We start from the raw sequence: 14,509 nt of genomic DNA, 5'->3' as shown, positions 1-14,509 counted from the left end.
AATGAAAAGAGAACTTATTACATTAACACTTATAAATATGCATATTAATTGTATTTTATATTTAAGTTAAATTTTCTCCACACAATCATATGGATAAAACTTAAGCTTCTAAAGTAATAACTAAGGTACTGCAAAATGGTGATGAAATTGTGAAATGGTTTTAGTTATGTAAAGCACTAACCCAGTGTTAAGTGGTACTGTGTTAGTAGATACAGTATAAGAGGGAAATTGATTACTATCTTTATTTTTGGAAGTAATTTTTTGTAATAAGTAAAAATGCAAAAATATTTTCTGAAACACTATATGAAATGGTGATGTGTGCAGTGAGAAGATGTATATAAAAAAAATGTTCGGTTATTTGTTTATTATTGCTAAATTCAGAAGGAAAGAAAAGATCATTCTATTATATACATATACTAGCAAATATATGTTCCCTATTCGGTCTCATATTCTAGCTGTGACCCCACCACCACACAAAAAAAAAAAGAAAAAAAGAAAAGGTAATGCCCGAGAGAAACATGACAAATGAAAATATACTACAAATAAGCATAATCTTGTTTTAATAATAGAAAAAAAAACAAAAAAACTTATGCTTATTCATTTAAATAAAGAAATACTCAAATGAAAATTGGCAATTAAAATTTAGTGACCATCTTTATAAACAAATATGCTAAGAATAACTTCCAAATGTTTATAAACAAATATGCTAAGAATAACTTCCAAATGTCAGTATAGCTGTTTTGTTTTATTTAACAGGATTTATTTAGCAAACGAAAGCAAAACTTTTTTTCAAGCAGAAAATTCAATGTTACTGCTTTGTATTTTAAGTGAAAGACTTTATTAGAGAAATATATATACCCATGTTGAAAGAAACGCTGAACTCTTACTATCTGCATATATCTAGTAAATAAAAACATGTGCTTCAATAATTAATCGTTCCGGTACCATATTCTTACTGGCCTGAGTGGATGGTATTATGGCGAACAAACATATACTCCTTGATTGAGAAGATGGTATCCTAACAACTGAAAATTACTCTCTTCCACCAAAGAGAAGGTAAATCTTAGGATAGTTTTAGGACACCAAAACTGATACGGCACTACTAACCCTCATTAATAGATAATCCTATTAAATAATTGTTTATTTCAATTCATTTCCTAGTCATAAAAATATTTTTCTAGTTCACTGAACTTTTGATTAAGATTAAAGTGCAGCATAATTCAGACACATAGCAAAGATAGAAGTAGAATTACCAAAGATAGGTGACATGGTAGCAAAGCGTAAGAAATGAGATCGTACCTTGTTGATGACTTGCCCCGAAGGTGCTGTAGTAGCCGGCTGCTGCTGCGACGACTGCTGCTGAGTTCCACTGGTGTCCTTCTCCTTGGTTCCCCATCCTGATCCTCCGGTAGGTACTAAGTTGATACTAGGATCGTTGCCACTATTTTCACTCTTCAAACTTGGAAGATTAGCAGGTGGTGGCATTCGGCGCACACTGCCCACTTTACCCAAACTTTGCAACCCATGTTGGCGAGTTACTAAAAGAAAAAAAAAGAAAAATCAGAAATAATTTTGAAAGAAATTAAAAATGATACAAATATATTTGGTTGGTAGCTTTAATGACCTTTTAGTCTGATAAAATGATCATATAGCAGACATTTTGAAATATCCACTAAACTAAAGTTTGGATTGCTAAATATATCTTCATCATACAATAATAAGATGAGGATATTTAGCTAAAAAGTAGTACATTTCATTTTTTGTTCATCCTTATTTCTAAGTCGTTTTGTATTTTTATATTATCATAAATATTAAAACTAAACCTTTTATTCAATACTATTATCACGCAAAATCTCACAACTGATAGTACTAAAAAGGTCAAGTTTTTTTGTTTTTTTTTTTCTTAGGTCTTAGCTCATTTTTAAAATATTTTTCTGATCAACTCTATGTAATTTTGTCAAATTTATTTGTCACCTTTATTTTAGTCAGTTTATATTTATTTCTATATTTACAACTAAATAAAAAGGGTCCAATTATTCCATTTAACAAACACATGAATTACACATGCATTGCAATGTATTTAATTTTTATCCTTTGTATTTCCAAAATACAGGCAAAACATATCCAGGGTAAAACAGAGCCATAGCCAAGATAGTACAACAAAAGATGGCACTATTAGGTTTAAGTGTTTTTCTTTCATCTTGTACTTAGTCTATTTTGCATTTCTAAGCAGTTTTCTAATTCCATTGGTGATGAGAGGATTCTAATATCCCCCCATCCCCCACCTCTGCTCCTTGATTCAGATACAATTACCAATTCCTTACTAAATTTCCAATTCCGGTTCTTTTTAAATTTTAAATATTTAACTATGAAGTAGTTATTTTTCTCAAATTATTGTAAAACCATGTTAAATATGTGGCTATTTTAAGTGTAAAATACTTACCGATTGACTTCTGTGTCTCTACACTTTTTCCTTTGTATATATTATTTATATTAATCGACGTAAATTTTCCCTTTCCTTTCTCCCCTTTGTTACCTAGCCCCGAGAGTGAGGACATCTTGCCAAGGCGTTCATTGAAACCTTTCTGCTTATATACCCTATGAACGGTCCGTATTAATCTGAAAGAAAAAAGAAAAATGCTTATTAGGTTGGTTTATTCTTTTCTTTATGAATATTAATTTAAAAAAAAAATAAATAAATAAAATAATTTTAAATGACAAATTAAAAAAATAAAAATAAAAATAAAATACTAGGATATACTCATTTTGTAGGGTGGACAAAGGGAAGTATCCGTTTCCATGAATGAAATTCTGGACCGAAGAAATTTATCTCAAACTAAAAGGATATCATGGGAAGGCAAGTAATTTTTAACATCTAATAAAAAACAAATCATGTGTTATTCTTTCATCTGCAACGGTTTGGTTTTCCCTTTGATATTGCAGGCTTAATGTTATAAAAGTTTTTAAAAAATTAAATGATATACAATAAAATTACCTGGAATAGTCTGGAAGTCAAGTAATAATAAAATATGAGAAATAGGAACAAAATTTAAACCCCTAAAATTACAATTTTATGAATTCATTACTTCTTTTTTTCATTTTTAACATGAATACCTCTGAGCGAATATAATTTCATAAGTATATATTTTTTAAATCATTTTGTTTAAATGAAAAATTTCAAAGCAATTCATTGAATAAGAAACATAGTGAATCTGATATCAGTAAATTATTTTATGTAAAGAATTTTTTCTAAATAGGATTCTTATATGGCTCATTCCATGTCAAATTAAATGCCCCCTCCAATACCATACCTGACAGATTTTTTTCGAATTTCCTACACTTATAGATATCCTTGAAAGGAATTGAATGGCACCCGTTACACATCTCCAGGAGTTCCTGAGATATGACTGACCTTTTTACAAAAAGGTGAATTTTTACGAAGTAACCAACTTTAAAAGATAAATCTCAAAACCGTTATTTTAATTTTTTTTTTTAATTTTGACAAAAGATTTGTCTATCTTATGACAGTATATATTCCAAATTGCATGATGGGCATTCCACTAGAACTGTTTCTACAAACATTTATAAAAGAGGGCAACATTCAAAATGGGGAACATAGTACCTGCTACTTCATAAAAACATTTTGATATCTTTGTAAGGTTATTTTAATGTTGATTAATATTTACATAAAGACCATGGTCATAAAAAAAAATTAAATAAAGCTGCGCATGCGTGGTTCCCCCTTTGATGCGGCATGTGAGATGCCGCCACAAAAGAAAAAAAGAGAAAAAAAAAAAAAAGTGAAGAAATGATGAATGTGAGAAGTGTGAAGGGTTAATGTTGACTTCACATTTTGACCTAGTTTCAGAAAAATCTAATTGATGGGGCAAAAGTTATGAGGTAAAAAGTGTCATTTTTGCAATTTTGGGTCATTTGTGACGCCTTTTGAGCTCCTGGTTATGCCGAATCTCAGTGAAAATAGACAAACTGTGCAGTTTCATGCCTTAAGACATGTATATTTTAATTCAGCATCATAGAAGATCATTATATAGACATATATCAAGTTTTGGAGTAATATGAAAAAAGAGCTCCGAAAAAGGCATGTTTTTTAGCCCTAAAAGTCCCAGAGGAATGTGAACCAGAATTTTGCCAGGGTTACTAATACTGAATTTATATTAAGAACAATGGCCTCCATATTCTGATCAAGTTTCAGGAAAATCTAATGGATGGATTAAATGCTATGAGGCCAAACGTGTCATTTTGGGACATTTTTTTTTTTTTGCCTCTGGAGCCCCTAGGGACGCAACGGGAATTTTTGCAAAAAAGTTTTTTTACTGTGCACATCTATTTAATTAAATTCAATTTGTGGCAAAATTTCAGGAAAGACTAATCGACAGTTATCTGGCAATCATCTGGAATAACAGACGCAGACCAATGAAAACATAGGTCTGGTCCCTCTCTGATAAAGGGGACCAGAAAGAAAGAAAAAAAAAAAAAAAAAAAAATTCTGTTGATGCAATTTAAATTTTTTTTTTTTTTTTTTTTTTTTTTTTTTAATGCCACACAGATTTTGTTACGAAAAAGTGATATAATAAAAAAGAATTCTGAAAGGTGTTAAATTATAACATAAAACATGTGATCTTAATGGTGAACAAATTTTTTTATTTTAATTACCTTTTTGCCCCAGACAAAGGCTGCCACTTTGATGTAAAGGGGCTACAATTTGGGACATAATTGCAGGGATACTATGTAGGGAGTTGAGCAGCAAGATGTCTGTTTACATCACACTTGAACTTCTGCATGTCATTACAGACAGGAAAGCAGAAACCCAGAAAGGAATTTCAAAGTCTAGCAATTTTGGGGAAGAAAACTATTAGAGTAGAAGGCTTTCTGCCATATGTGGGATTTTGCTGCTTGTTGTCATTGAGGGGGTACAAGTTCGTCAGAGCATATACCAATAAAATACTTGTAAAACAGGCAGAGGGATGCAACATTTCATCGATGGGAGAGAGGCTGAAGCCTAGCCGACAGTTCGAGACCTATTAGGTTGGCAACTCTTTTGAACTGTCCAGGAGTGAGAGACTAATAGATGCACCAGCCCAAAACGCAACAACAACATTCCTTACAGGGTCGAATGGTGGCTTTGTAACGGTACAGGATACATTCAGGCACTTTCTAGCATAGAGCCCACCTTCCTCACAGCAGCCGCGGCAATGCTCTCAATGTATTTGTTCTCACTTATGTTCCCTGTGAACATTAAGCCGGGAGTTTGAACAAAGTACTTTCAGGTAATGTCTCATCAGCCATAGTTATTGGTGGTTGAGAAGATTTCTTGTAATTATTGAAGGAAAGAAGCTTAGTCTCAGCAGCATTGAATGTTACCATCCATTTTTTGTCCCCATTTCACCACAGACTGGAGGTCTTCCTCTAGGGTTTCCGTCATTGCCTTAGATGTGTTCATGCTTTCCCCTTGTGCCTGCCATAGAGCATGGTGTCATCCGCAAATATACACATCTCAGAGACAATTTTATCATTTATAAATATTAGGTTCAAGGATCGACCTCCGATGCACACCCGCATTTATATCATGTTTTGACGCATATCCATCGAGGACAACCAGGATCCTTCTCTTACTTAAAAAGGATTTAATTATGTTAAGTATTCGTCCAGTAATTTCATATGATCTGATTTTTCTGAGAAGACCCACATCCTATATCCTGTAAAAAGCTTTAGATATATCTAGGGCTACTTCCCTAAATTCCTCTGCTTTATCCAGTGCATGGTAAATACGTTCAGAGATTACAGTTAGGATATCAACAGTAGAACAAACTTTCTTAAAACCATATTGTTGGTTGGACAGAAGTTTAACAACTGTAAGGTGGTGAACTGGAGCTTGATTAATTATAAACTCAAATATTTTGGCAAAAAGGGCGATAATTCAATGGGTCAGTTCTTTTCTTGGTGATCGATATTCTAAATCTACAAAAAAAAGTTAAATTTCTGTTTATATTTACTTTTTTATGAAAAACTTCAAAAATGAATGTTCTAAAGGAAAAAGATTCTTGACAGAGTTTTATGCAAATTCTAGTTGTGAAGTCAAAATAAGGCTTTTCGAGAGATCAAACTGTTTTACAATGACTTTCATAATTTTTCTTATACAACACAGATTTTGATACAGAAAAAGTGATGTAATAAAGAATCCTAAAAAGTTTGTTGAGATTTAATTAGGTTACTAGCAGGAGGGGGAGGGGGGGCGTTGCCCAGGCTTTTAGGTGGTGTAGTAAGGACGCGGGGAGAGGGGTATAACGGTAGGTGGCAGGTGATGTAAGGAACAGGTGGAGTGGGGGAAACAACAGTAGGCAGAGGTGTAAACAAAGTGGTAGTAAGCAGCCAGGCTTAAACTCACAAGGTGAAGGAGAGAAAAAGGAAAAAAAATGTGACGTCTTAGATGAGGTCTCCTTTGCCCAACCGAAGTTTGGAATGTTGAAATTAAGCGTAGTCAATCAAAAAGACAATGCTTTGCTAAAATGTCGGGGGGGAGAAAAAAAAAAAAAGAGATCCCTCCTTGTATAAAACTGCTCAGTTGAGTGTGGAATGAATGTTTTTGGCAAATTTTTCAATATTTGTTTGAAAGACGCAGCTTTAAAACAATACAGATTTCATTAGGATTGGTCGCCTCTGTCAAAAGTTTTTGCGAGACATAAAAACATACAGACACACCCACACATTTTGCCTTTTATATATTAGACTAGCGTGGGGGGGGGGGGTACTCGGCAATGCCCGGGTGTCTTGAGGTAAATCAAAACTCTGGGGGAGGGGGGGGGGGGGTTAAATAATAATAAAAAAATGTTTTGGTAGGTGAGTATGAGAATCTAACCCGTACCCTTGAGTTGGAAATTAATGTGAAAAAAAAAACTGCAATGTTACCATCGGGCCACTGCGACATACAGCGTAGACGTGTTTGAATTTATTTATGTAACTATAAAAACAGGCGTGCGTAATAAAAGTTAACTTTGCTGCTCCCATTTGACCTAATTAAGAACGTCAAATACAAGTCATGCAGCATAAGCGTCTGTTCCCGGCGCATTGCCGCGAACACGTCCGTTTGAGTTTAGTTTCATTTTATTTATACTAAAAAGCCCAATCAACACGCGAGAAGCCAAAATAACAAATTTGTAAAAATCGACGTAAATAAATCTATACACTACGCGCTTTCCTAATTCCTAGATATTATGATATAGGACCTATATAGTTTTAAGCGATAGTAACGACCCCGGGAGCGCATGCGAAAGAAGCCTTTTGAAGACATACACGAAATGATCATACACATTTTGCCTTATATATATATATATATATATAAGATTGCATCAAAAGAATAGACAACATTTGATGTTGATGGTAAACAGTTTCTTTAGCATTTGACATGATAGTGATGCACTATATCCATAAGAAATCATTGTGTTCATTGGGATACATTTGAAAATGAACAATGTTTTATTGAAACATTTTTTCATAATAGCAATAGGTATCGGCAGCAGCCTGAAAAATGAGTTGAATTCGTAAAAAATGGTCAACTTTAGGTTATATTCACCAGCCTGTATTTCATTTGTTTGAATTTGTTTTTAGATAAAATATATATTAAATGAAAGAGCAAATTTCTATCTTTCATATGGTGTTTATTTTGTATTTGTTGAACAAAAATTCAATTTTACTGATTTATTTTAATAGCACCAACAAAAGGGATAACATTTTGACGTGGAACGCTAGTTGCTAATTTTTTAAAAATCAAGAAAATCATACCTCTTATTTAAAACTCTTGTGCATTTTTGCCATTCGACCAATAAAAAAAACTATAAATAGCATCAAATTAAGCAAAGAATTATCTTTATTCACATATAAAAATTACAACAAATATAAAAAAAAATATGCGAAATTCATTAAAAAAATTTTTTTTTGATTTAATTTGCTTCTAGTGAATGAACTATTCATAATAACCATGGCAAACGTGATATTAAATTAAAGTTTATTCAATTTCCTTTAAAATGGTGCTAAGAAATTGTACCTAGCTTTATTCGCGAAAATGCGCAAGGCGAAAGAAAATTGACACCTCGGGAGTCTTTTGGACAAAATTGCGTGAACCGTGAACACGGTGAAAATGTGCGAGTCAATGAATGAAAGTTATTCGACTTCGGTATTTCACCAAATAGGTAACTATACTGCTTTAATTTCAATATAAGCGATAAAAAACCATTTCTGTACATTAATTTGTAAAAATTACATTTGAATATTTTAAATATTCACAAGTATTTTAGCACGTATTCAGCTTTTTAACGTAAACAAATAAGCGATATTTTGGATTTTTTCAAAAATTAAATTAATATTGTATCATTTTAGGGGTGGAAATAAATAGGGAGTATTTATAATAAACCATTTATAAAACTAGTGATTTACTTTTAAAACGTTTGAGAGCATCTAAATATTCGTTTATTCGGCATTCTAAACCCGTTTCCTGAAAGTAAACAAACTTGGCAAAAGAGCGTAAAAAATGCTAGACAAGAAGCAACTTGAACGGCACGTTTCTAGCATTTTGTATTTATTTGAAAATGATTTGGTGCATGGTAGATATTTAATTCAAGGCATGAGACTGCATAAAATTAAAGTTTGAATAAACGTAAAAAACTATTGTCGTCCATAGATGAAAGTACGGTGGTTGCACTTAGCGAAACCGCAGTATTTTTAAATAGTATTTTCAAGTTAAATTAAAGTTTTACGATAACTTTTTATATTAAATTGTTAGTTGAAAGTTCAGAAGCATTACAAAACACCCTCTCCTACTCATGTTAAGAATAGCTTTCTAAATGTTATTTCAGCACAGTTCGCTAAGTGCATAAGTACCGAAAGTACAGATTAGGCTAAATTTAAATTTAAAAAAAACTCCCCCCCCACATGTTAGTTCGCTTCATAAGTACTATTGTTTTTTTTTTTTATTATTTTAACATTAATTTTTATTTTTGTATAATTTAAATTGTTAGCTGAAAATACGGTGCTTCTACACTCTATTGCCGAAATTGGAGACGCCATTTTATTTCACGCACCTGCTGTCCAAATTTAGGGGAGAACATTATAAAAGTAAATAAAAAAAGTGAAAGAGAACATATCCGTAATTGTTTAATTGGAAATGTTTCTATTTAATTAATGAGAACGGGAAAGTTTTTCATGGAACATTTTTTTTTTTATTAAAAACATAAAATGAAATGACATTCATAATCGTTTAAACTGGGTGAGCGCTCCCCCCCCCCCGAACAAATAAATAATTTTAAGAATTTTTTTTTTAATTAAAGCAACTTTGAAAGGTACACAACAAATTTAAATGATATTTTTTTTTTTAAAGAAAAAAAACAAAGACACACACACAAAGTTAAGAGTGGTTTTCTAAATAATAGTTTGTTTCATAAATACTATTGTTTTAATATATTTTATTCTTGTATCGTTTATTACATTGTTAGGTGAAAGTACAGACTAGTTACCCCCCCCCTCACACGTTTCCTAAATAATAGCTCACTTCATATGTACCATTGTTTTCATTGTTTTAATTTATTTTATTCTAGACAGAAAAATCAAATTAGCACAATGAAAACAACTTTTATGTTGAAGACGCGGTATTATTTTACTTTAAGGTCCGTCTAACGTCCGTATATAAAAAAAAACATGTTTTTTTGTAGATTTCAGTGTGCTAAAAACGAATCTGAAAACCGTTTCCGTCGCCAAAAATAATTTTCATGATATGAAGAAATTACTTTTTCGAAAAGTGGATGATCACTTTTCCATTTAAATTTAACTTAAAATGAGTACCCACTTTCTGGGCACCTTAGAAGGGGGGGGGGGATTTTATTTGGTGATTATTGGCTAAAAAGTTTTTTGTTTGATTTTTTTTTGCATGGTATTAACTCCTGAACTCTGGGACTTTTTTCCATTTTACAGCCCAGCCCTTGTTTATGCTACGCGCGAGCATAAACGAAGGCTGTTGAATGTGCACTCGCGTACCAAACTGCCTTGTCACAGTGTAGTATTGGCAAAAAAATTAAAATTAGACAAAAAACAAGTATTTTTCCAAAAATTAAATAATGTAATTCTATGTTATGAAATTTGATTTTCTTAATCAGGCCGAGAAAAGAAATGTTTCTATGAAGGAATATAATAGCAACCGGTACACCAAAGATGTCATTGAATTGATAGGGCAAGCAGAAGTATCTGGCAAGAATTGTGGAAATATAATTGATATTGTAGCAAGACACATCTTTCACACAGCTATAGATTCAAAAGACCTGCCATCAGTGCGATCATCTCTATGTCTATGACAAAGGGCATGTCCTTGCCAAACAACAGATAGCTGAAGCATTACTGCAATCGAGAAATGTAGACTTACATTCTGATGGAACAACTAGGAAACGTCAAAAGATTGTGAGACACAAACTTTCAATAGATGGTGGTCAGTTGCTTTCATGTGGATTTACTTCAGTATTCAAGGAAGATTTAGATACAGTTGTTGATGTAGCCTTTAATCTGCTCCAGGAGTTGGCTGATCTCTTTACAGATAGTGAAGTGGATACTGTATTCTGGTCAATGTTACAGAATCTGACTGGTCTTATGAGTGACAGAGCAAGTGTCATGAAGTCATTCGACAAAGCCTTTAACATGCAGAGAATGAATACACTTGGCATTGATGAAAACATGGAGTTTTTGCATTGTAATGCTCACTTCCTTCTTGGGCTCAGTTCTGAATCCGAAAAAGTCTTGAGAAAATGGGAACATCTGAATGAGAAAATCGGCACAGATGGTCTTGAAAAATTCAAAAGGTTTTCTTCAAGTTCAGAAAATGTAGCATATCGCTTTATCAGGACTGCTGCTGATGTGTTGGGACCAAGAGGTGATGAGAAAAATGGATGCAGAGCCTCATGGGAAGCCTATTGTCACCTTCAGTCACAAAATTCTAGCAAAGCAAGTTTTAGAGGGAATAGGTTTAACAACCTTTTTCAGGCTGCTGCTTCACTCCATTATCATCGAAATGATATTCTGACATTTTTTCAAGATTTCATCACATCATTGAATCTCAAACAAGAAAGTGTGCTTCATGACGCGAGGAGTGATTCAATTGACTGAGTCATGGTTGCACTTGGACTGTTATACAACAAAGTTACTGGACCTTACTGGATCCTACTCAGCAGACAACCAAAATACTTGGACTTCTTTTGCTATGTTATGGAAATGAATGCTGCTCTTGGAAGATGGGAACATGATGCCGAACAATTGACAGATGCCAACTTTCCACCACTTTTTAGCATCAATTTAAACAGCCCTGTTTTTTCTGCCCTCTACAAAATGGATGCACAAAAGAAGACTATTGTTCAAAGTTTACTTCATAGACTTTGTTCAGCATACAAAGATGTTCTTCAACGTCAGATGACAGACTTCCTGCCAGGTGGAAGATACTATAAGATGAAAAGAAACGTCAGCAAATGCAGCATAGCCAGATAACCAATTTGATAGGAGAAGAATGTTTTGGTGATTTGGATTTTAGCATTTTCAAGAGACGACATGCATCTTTACATAGCCATAGCACCATCAATATGCTGAAGAAAAACAAGACTTCAATTTGGCTTGATAGTAAATCTGAAAAGGAACAAGTTAAGTTGCTTGGATTGTGTGAATCCAAATCTAAAGAAGTCCGAATAAAACACCAGGCATTACAGAAGGTGGTACTTCAGAAGAGAAAGCAACAACTGGAGAAAAAACAAGAAAAGGAGAAAAATGCAAGGAAGCAAGCCATAAGAAAAAATCTCATCATTGAGAGAGTGAAGACATGGTGGGCCTTGTTTCAGTGAAGAGAACGTCACACAAATGCGACATGTGCTAGGAAGCAGGAATAGTAAACTTGAGGCCCTCAAAGATGAAATTAGGTTTCAGAAAATGGTTCTGGGCAATAAGTCTGAACATTTAAAACTTGACCGACCTTTAGAGTTACGAGCAAGCCACTTGAAAGCATTTTTGAATGGCTCAGACCTAATAAATGACTATGAAACACTTCCCGACAATGAAGAATCACAAAGCAAAACAGATGAAGAAAGTGCTCTAGTTGATCAGGCAGAGTTTGGAAACTATAGCTTTAGCAAACAAGGACAGTTTGTGGCAGTATATTATGACTTTTATTTAGGTCAAGTAATTTCTGTCACAAGTAGTGAAGAAGGACAAGTGGAATTTCTGGACAAGTGTAAGGTGAAAATAAATACCTTTAGATGGGCAAGGTCAGAAGTAGAGAAAGTCTCTTCTCTGTATGTGTTTGATTGGGGATTTGAGGTAACCACCTCAAATGGACGAATGTGGTCAGTTCCCAGTGAAGAGTTCAACAGAATCACAAGGAAATATCAATTGTATAGAGAACTCTATTGTTAACATGCAGCTTACTTTTGTATTGAATGTAAATTGGTGTTGAACAGGTACGTTTGCTTATATACAATACTTCGCCATGATAAACAGTGAATTATTGCGATTTTTAAGTTTATTATTTTAGAACTCCAAGGTGTACAGAGCTGAAATTTAGATATGACATTCTAGAATATGTATTGATTATGCATGCAAAGTTTCACATCGCTATCTTTAATAGTTTTTGTGATTTTGAAGTTTGTACATGTTTAAAACATTCGGTACTTTATTTCTGCCATTGAAATTGAAGATATCAGTATTTTTATCGACTTAATGAAAAAAACTTACAGCTGGAATTGTTTGGAGAAAAAAAAAAAAAACGGGCATAATAACCACTATGCATAGAATTATATTACATGTTCATATTTAATTTTCTTTAATTCAGTTTTATTTGCTGGTACTTCAAAAAGTGCCCACCAGTGCGATTTTGCGATTATAAATATTGCAATGTTCACTTTTCACATCTCAAAAATGAAGGCTAAAATTGATTTAGATATGATTATACTTTTATTTCCTATTGTCAACTAAGAGTGATGAAAGCATCTTTTGTGACGTTTTTACCGGTTACTTTTTTTGTCAGTTGCTTTCAAAGTTGCCATGTCGTAATATAAACATGTTCATGCTACATTTGCAAATATGAAAATGATCATAACTTGAAGACTAAACAAGATATCTCCATTTTTGTTCTGTTTTTCTTGTATTTGTGTGTATTTTTATGAGAGGATCAAATTTAGCCAAAGGCGATTTTAAAATTTTGGCTGCCGGTACCTAATAGCAAGCTTTAAAATATTTAGATTTTTCTTTTTCGCTCAGTCCACTAATTTATAGAAAAGCCAAAGCATTTTTAATACCTTTTAGCACTTTGTCAAATTTGTCAATGCTGAAGGATTGGACGAAAACTAAAATGTCATGTTTTATTTACCCCCCCCCTCCACAGCTAAAATAAATCCACATCATATTTTTATGTTATTAGGTTTTATTTTTACTGGTAGCTTTAAAATAAATATTCTCCATTTTATCTTTTAGTACCAGCAATGGAAGAGTTTAACATTTCTTTCGGAATCGTTTTTAGGATCGGAAATTGGGCTAAAAATTTTCTGATTCCGATACCTCAAAAAATCGGATTTTTCAGATTTCGATTAATTGTCCAAACACTAATTATACCACTTTCTCCATTTAAAATCTGTGGCATTTAAAAGAAAAAGAAAAAAAAAAAAAAAAAAAAAATCAAGTTTCATCAACAAAAATTATTTTTTGTTGATTTTGTGATCATGGTCTTTATGTAAATATTAATCTGCATTAAAATAGTTTACAAACTTGATCATATTGTGAAATATCAAAACGTTTTTATATTAAGTCGCAGATACTATGCTCCGCCATTTTGAATTGTGCCTACTTCTTTAAAAAGCTTGTAGAAACAGTTCTAGTGGAATGCCCATCACAAAATTTGGAATATATAGTCATAAGACAGACAAATATTTTGTCAAATTTTAAAAAATTAAACGTATTTTGGAAATTCAGGTAAAAGGTCATGGTCAACTTTAAATTTGACCTTGAAAAATATCCCCAGATTAAATATATCATTGAACTTTGTAGGCCCATAAACAAATATCCTCTTTCAAAGTTGGTCACTTCTTCATAAAAATTCACATTTTTGTAAAAAAAGTCATGGTCATATCTTAGGAGCCCCCCTTTTATCTTGAGATATCTAACAGGTGCCATACAATTCCATTTATGGAGACCTTAAGCATAGAAAATTTGAAAAATCCGTGTTCGATAATCATAGATTTCAAGGAGCTTCTGCTTTACAAACCAAAGGACCAGAAGTTCTCAAAATACAGTTTTCTTCCAAATGAATATTTTCAAGCAAATTAATCTTTAATCTAATCTATATATATATAAAAGCGAAAATGTATGTATGTATGTACGCTTTTCCTCGATGTCCACAAAAGGCTTCTTTCAGAGAAGCGCTTGCTCGCTTCGCAACTTCTAAAAACTTTTTATATCATCTATGAATTGTAATATCTCA

At 32.7% G+C, this 14,509-nt stretch overlaps 1 protein-coding gene across 11 annotated transcripts in view; it reads right to left on the bottom strand.

Moving 5' to 3' along the window:
* The window catches only part of LOC145254879 (uncharacterized), a 182,963-nt gene that overhangs the window by 138,638 nt on the left and 29,816 nt on the right, over positions 1-14,509 (bottom strand). For all 11 annotated transcript variants that reach the window (XM_080113754.1, XM_080113756.1, XM_080113758.1 and 8 more), the window contains exons 2-3: positions 2,444-2,619; positions 1,300-1,538 (exon numbers count right to left, since the gene is read on the bottom strand). In XM_080113754.1, the coding sequence (XP_079969880.1) occupies positions 1,300-1,538; positions 2,444-2,558 (354 nt within the window). In that variant the 5' untranslated portion in view covers positions 2,559-2,619. The remainder of the gene's footprint in view (positions 1-1,299; positions 1,539-2,443; positions 2,620-14,509) is intronic.

This window comes from Euprymna scolopes, chromosome 30, assembly GCF_053919585.1.
Source record: "Euprymna scolopes isolate OS-2025 chromosome 30, ASM5391958v1, whole genome shotgun sequence".
NCBI classification, from domain to species: domain Eukaryota; kingdom Metazoa; phylum Mollusca; class Cephalopoda; order Sepiida; family Sepiolidae; genus Euprymna; species Euprymna scolopes.
This window is presented reverse-complemented; position numbering and strand designations above follow the sequence as displayed.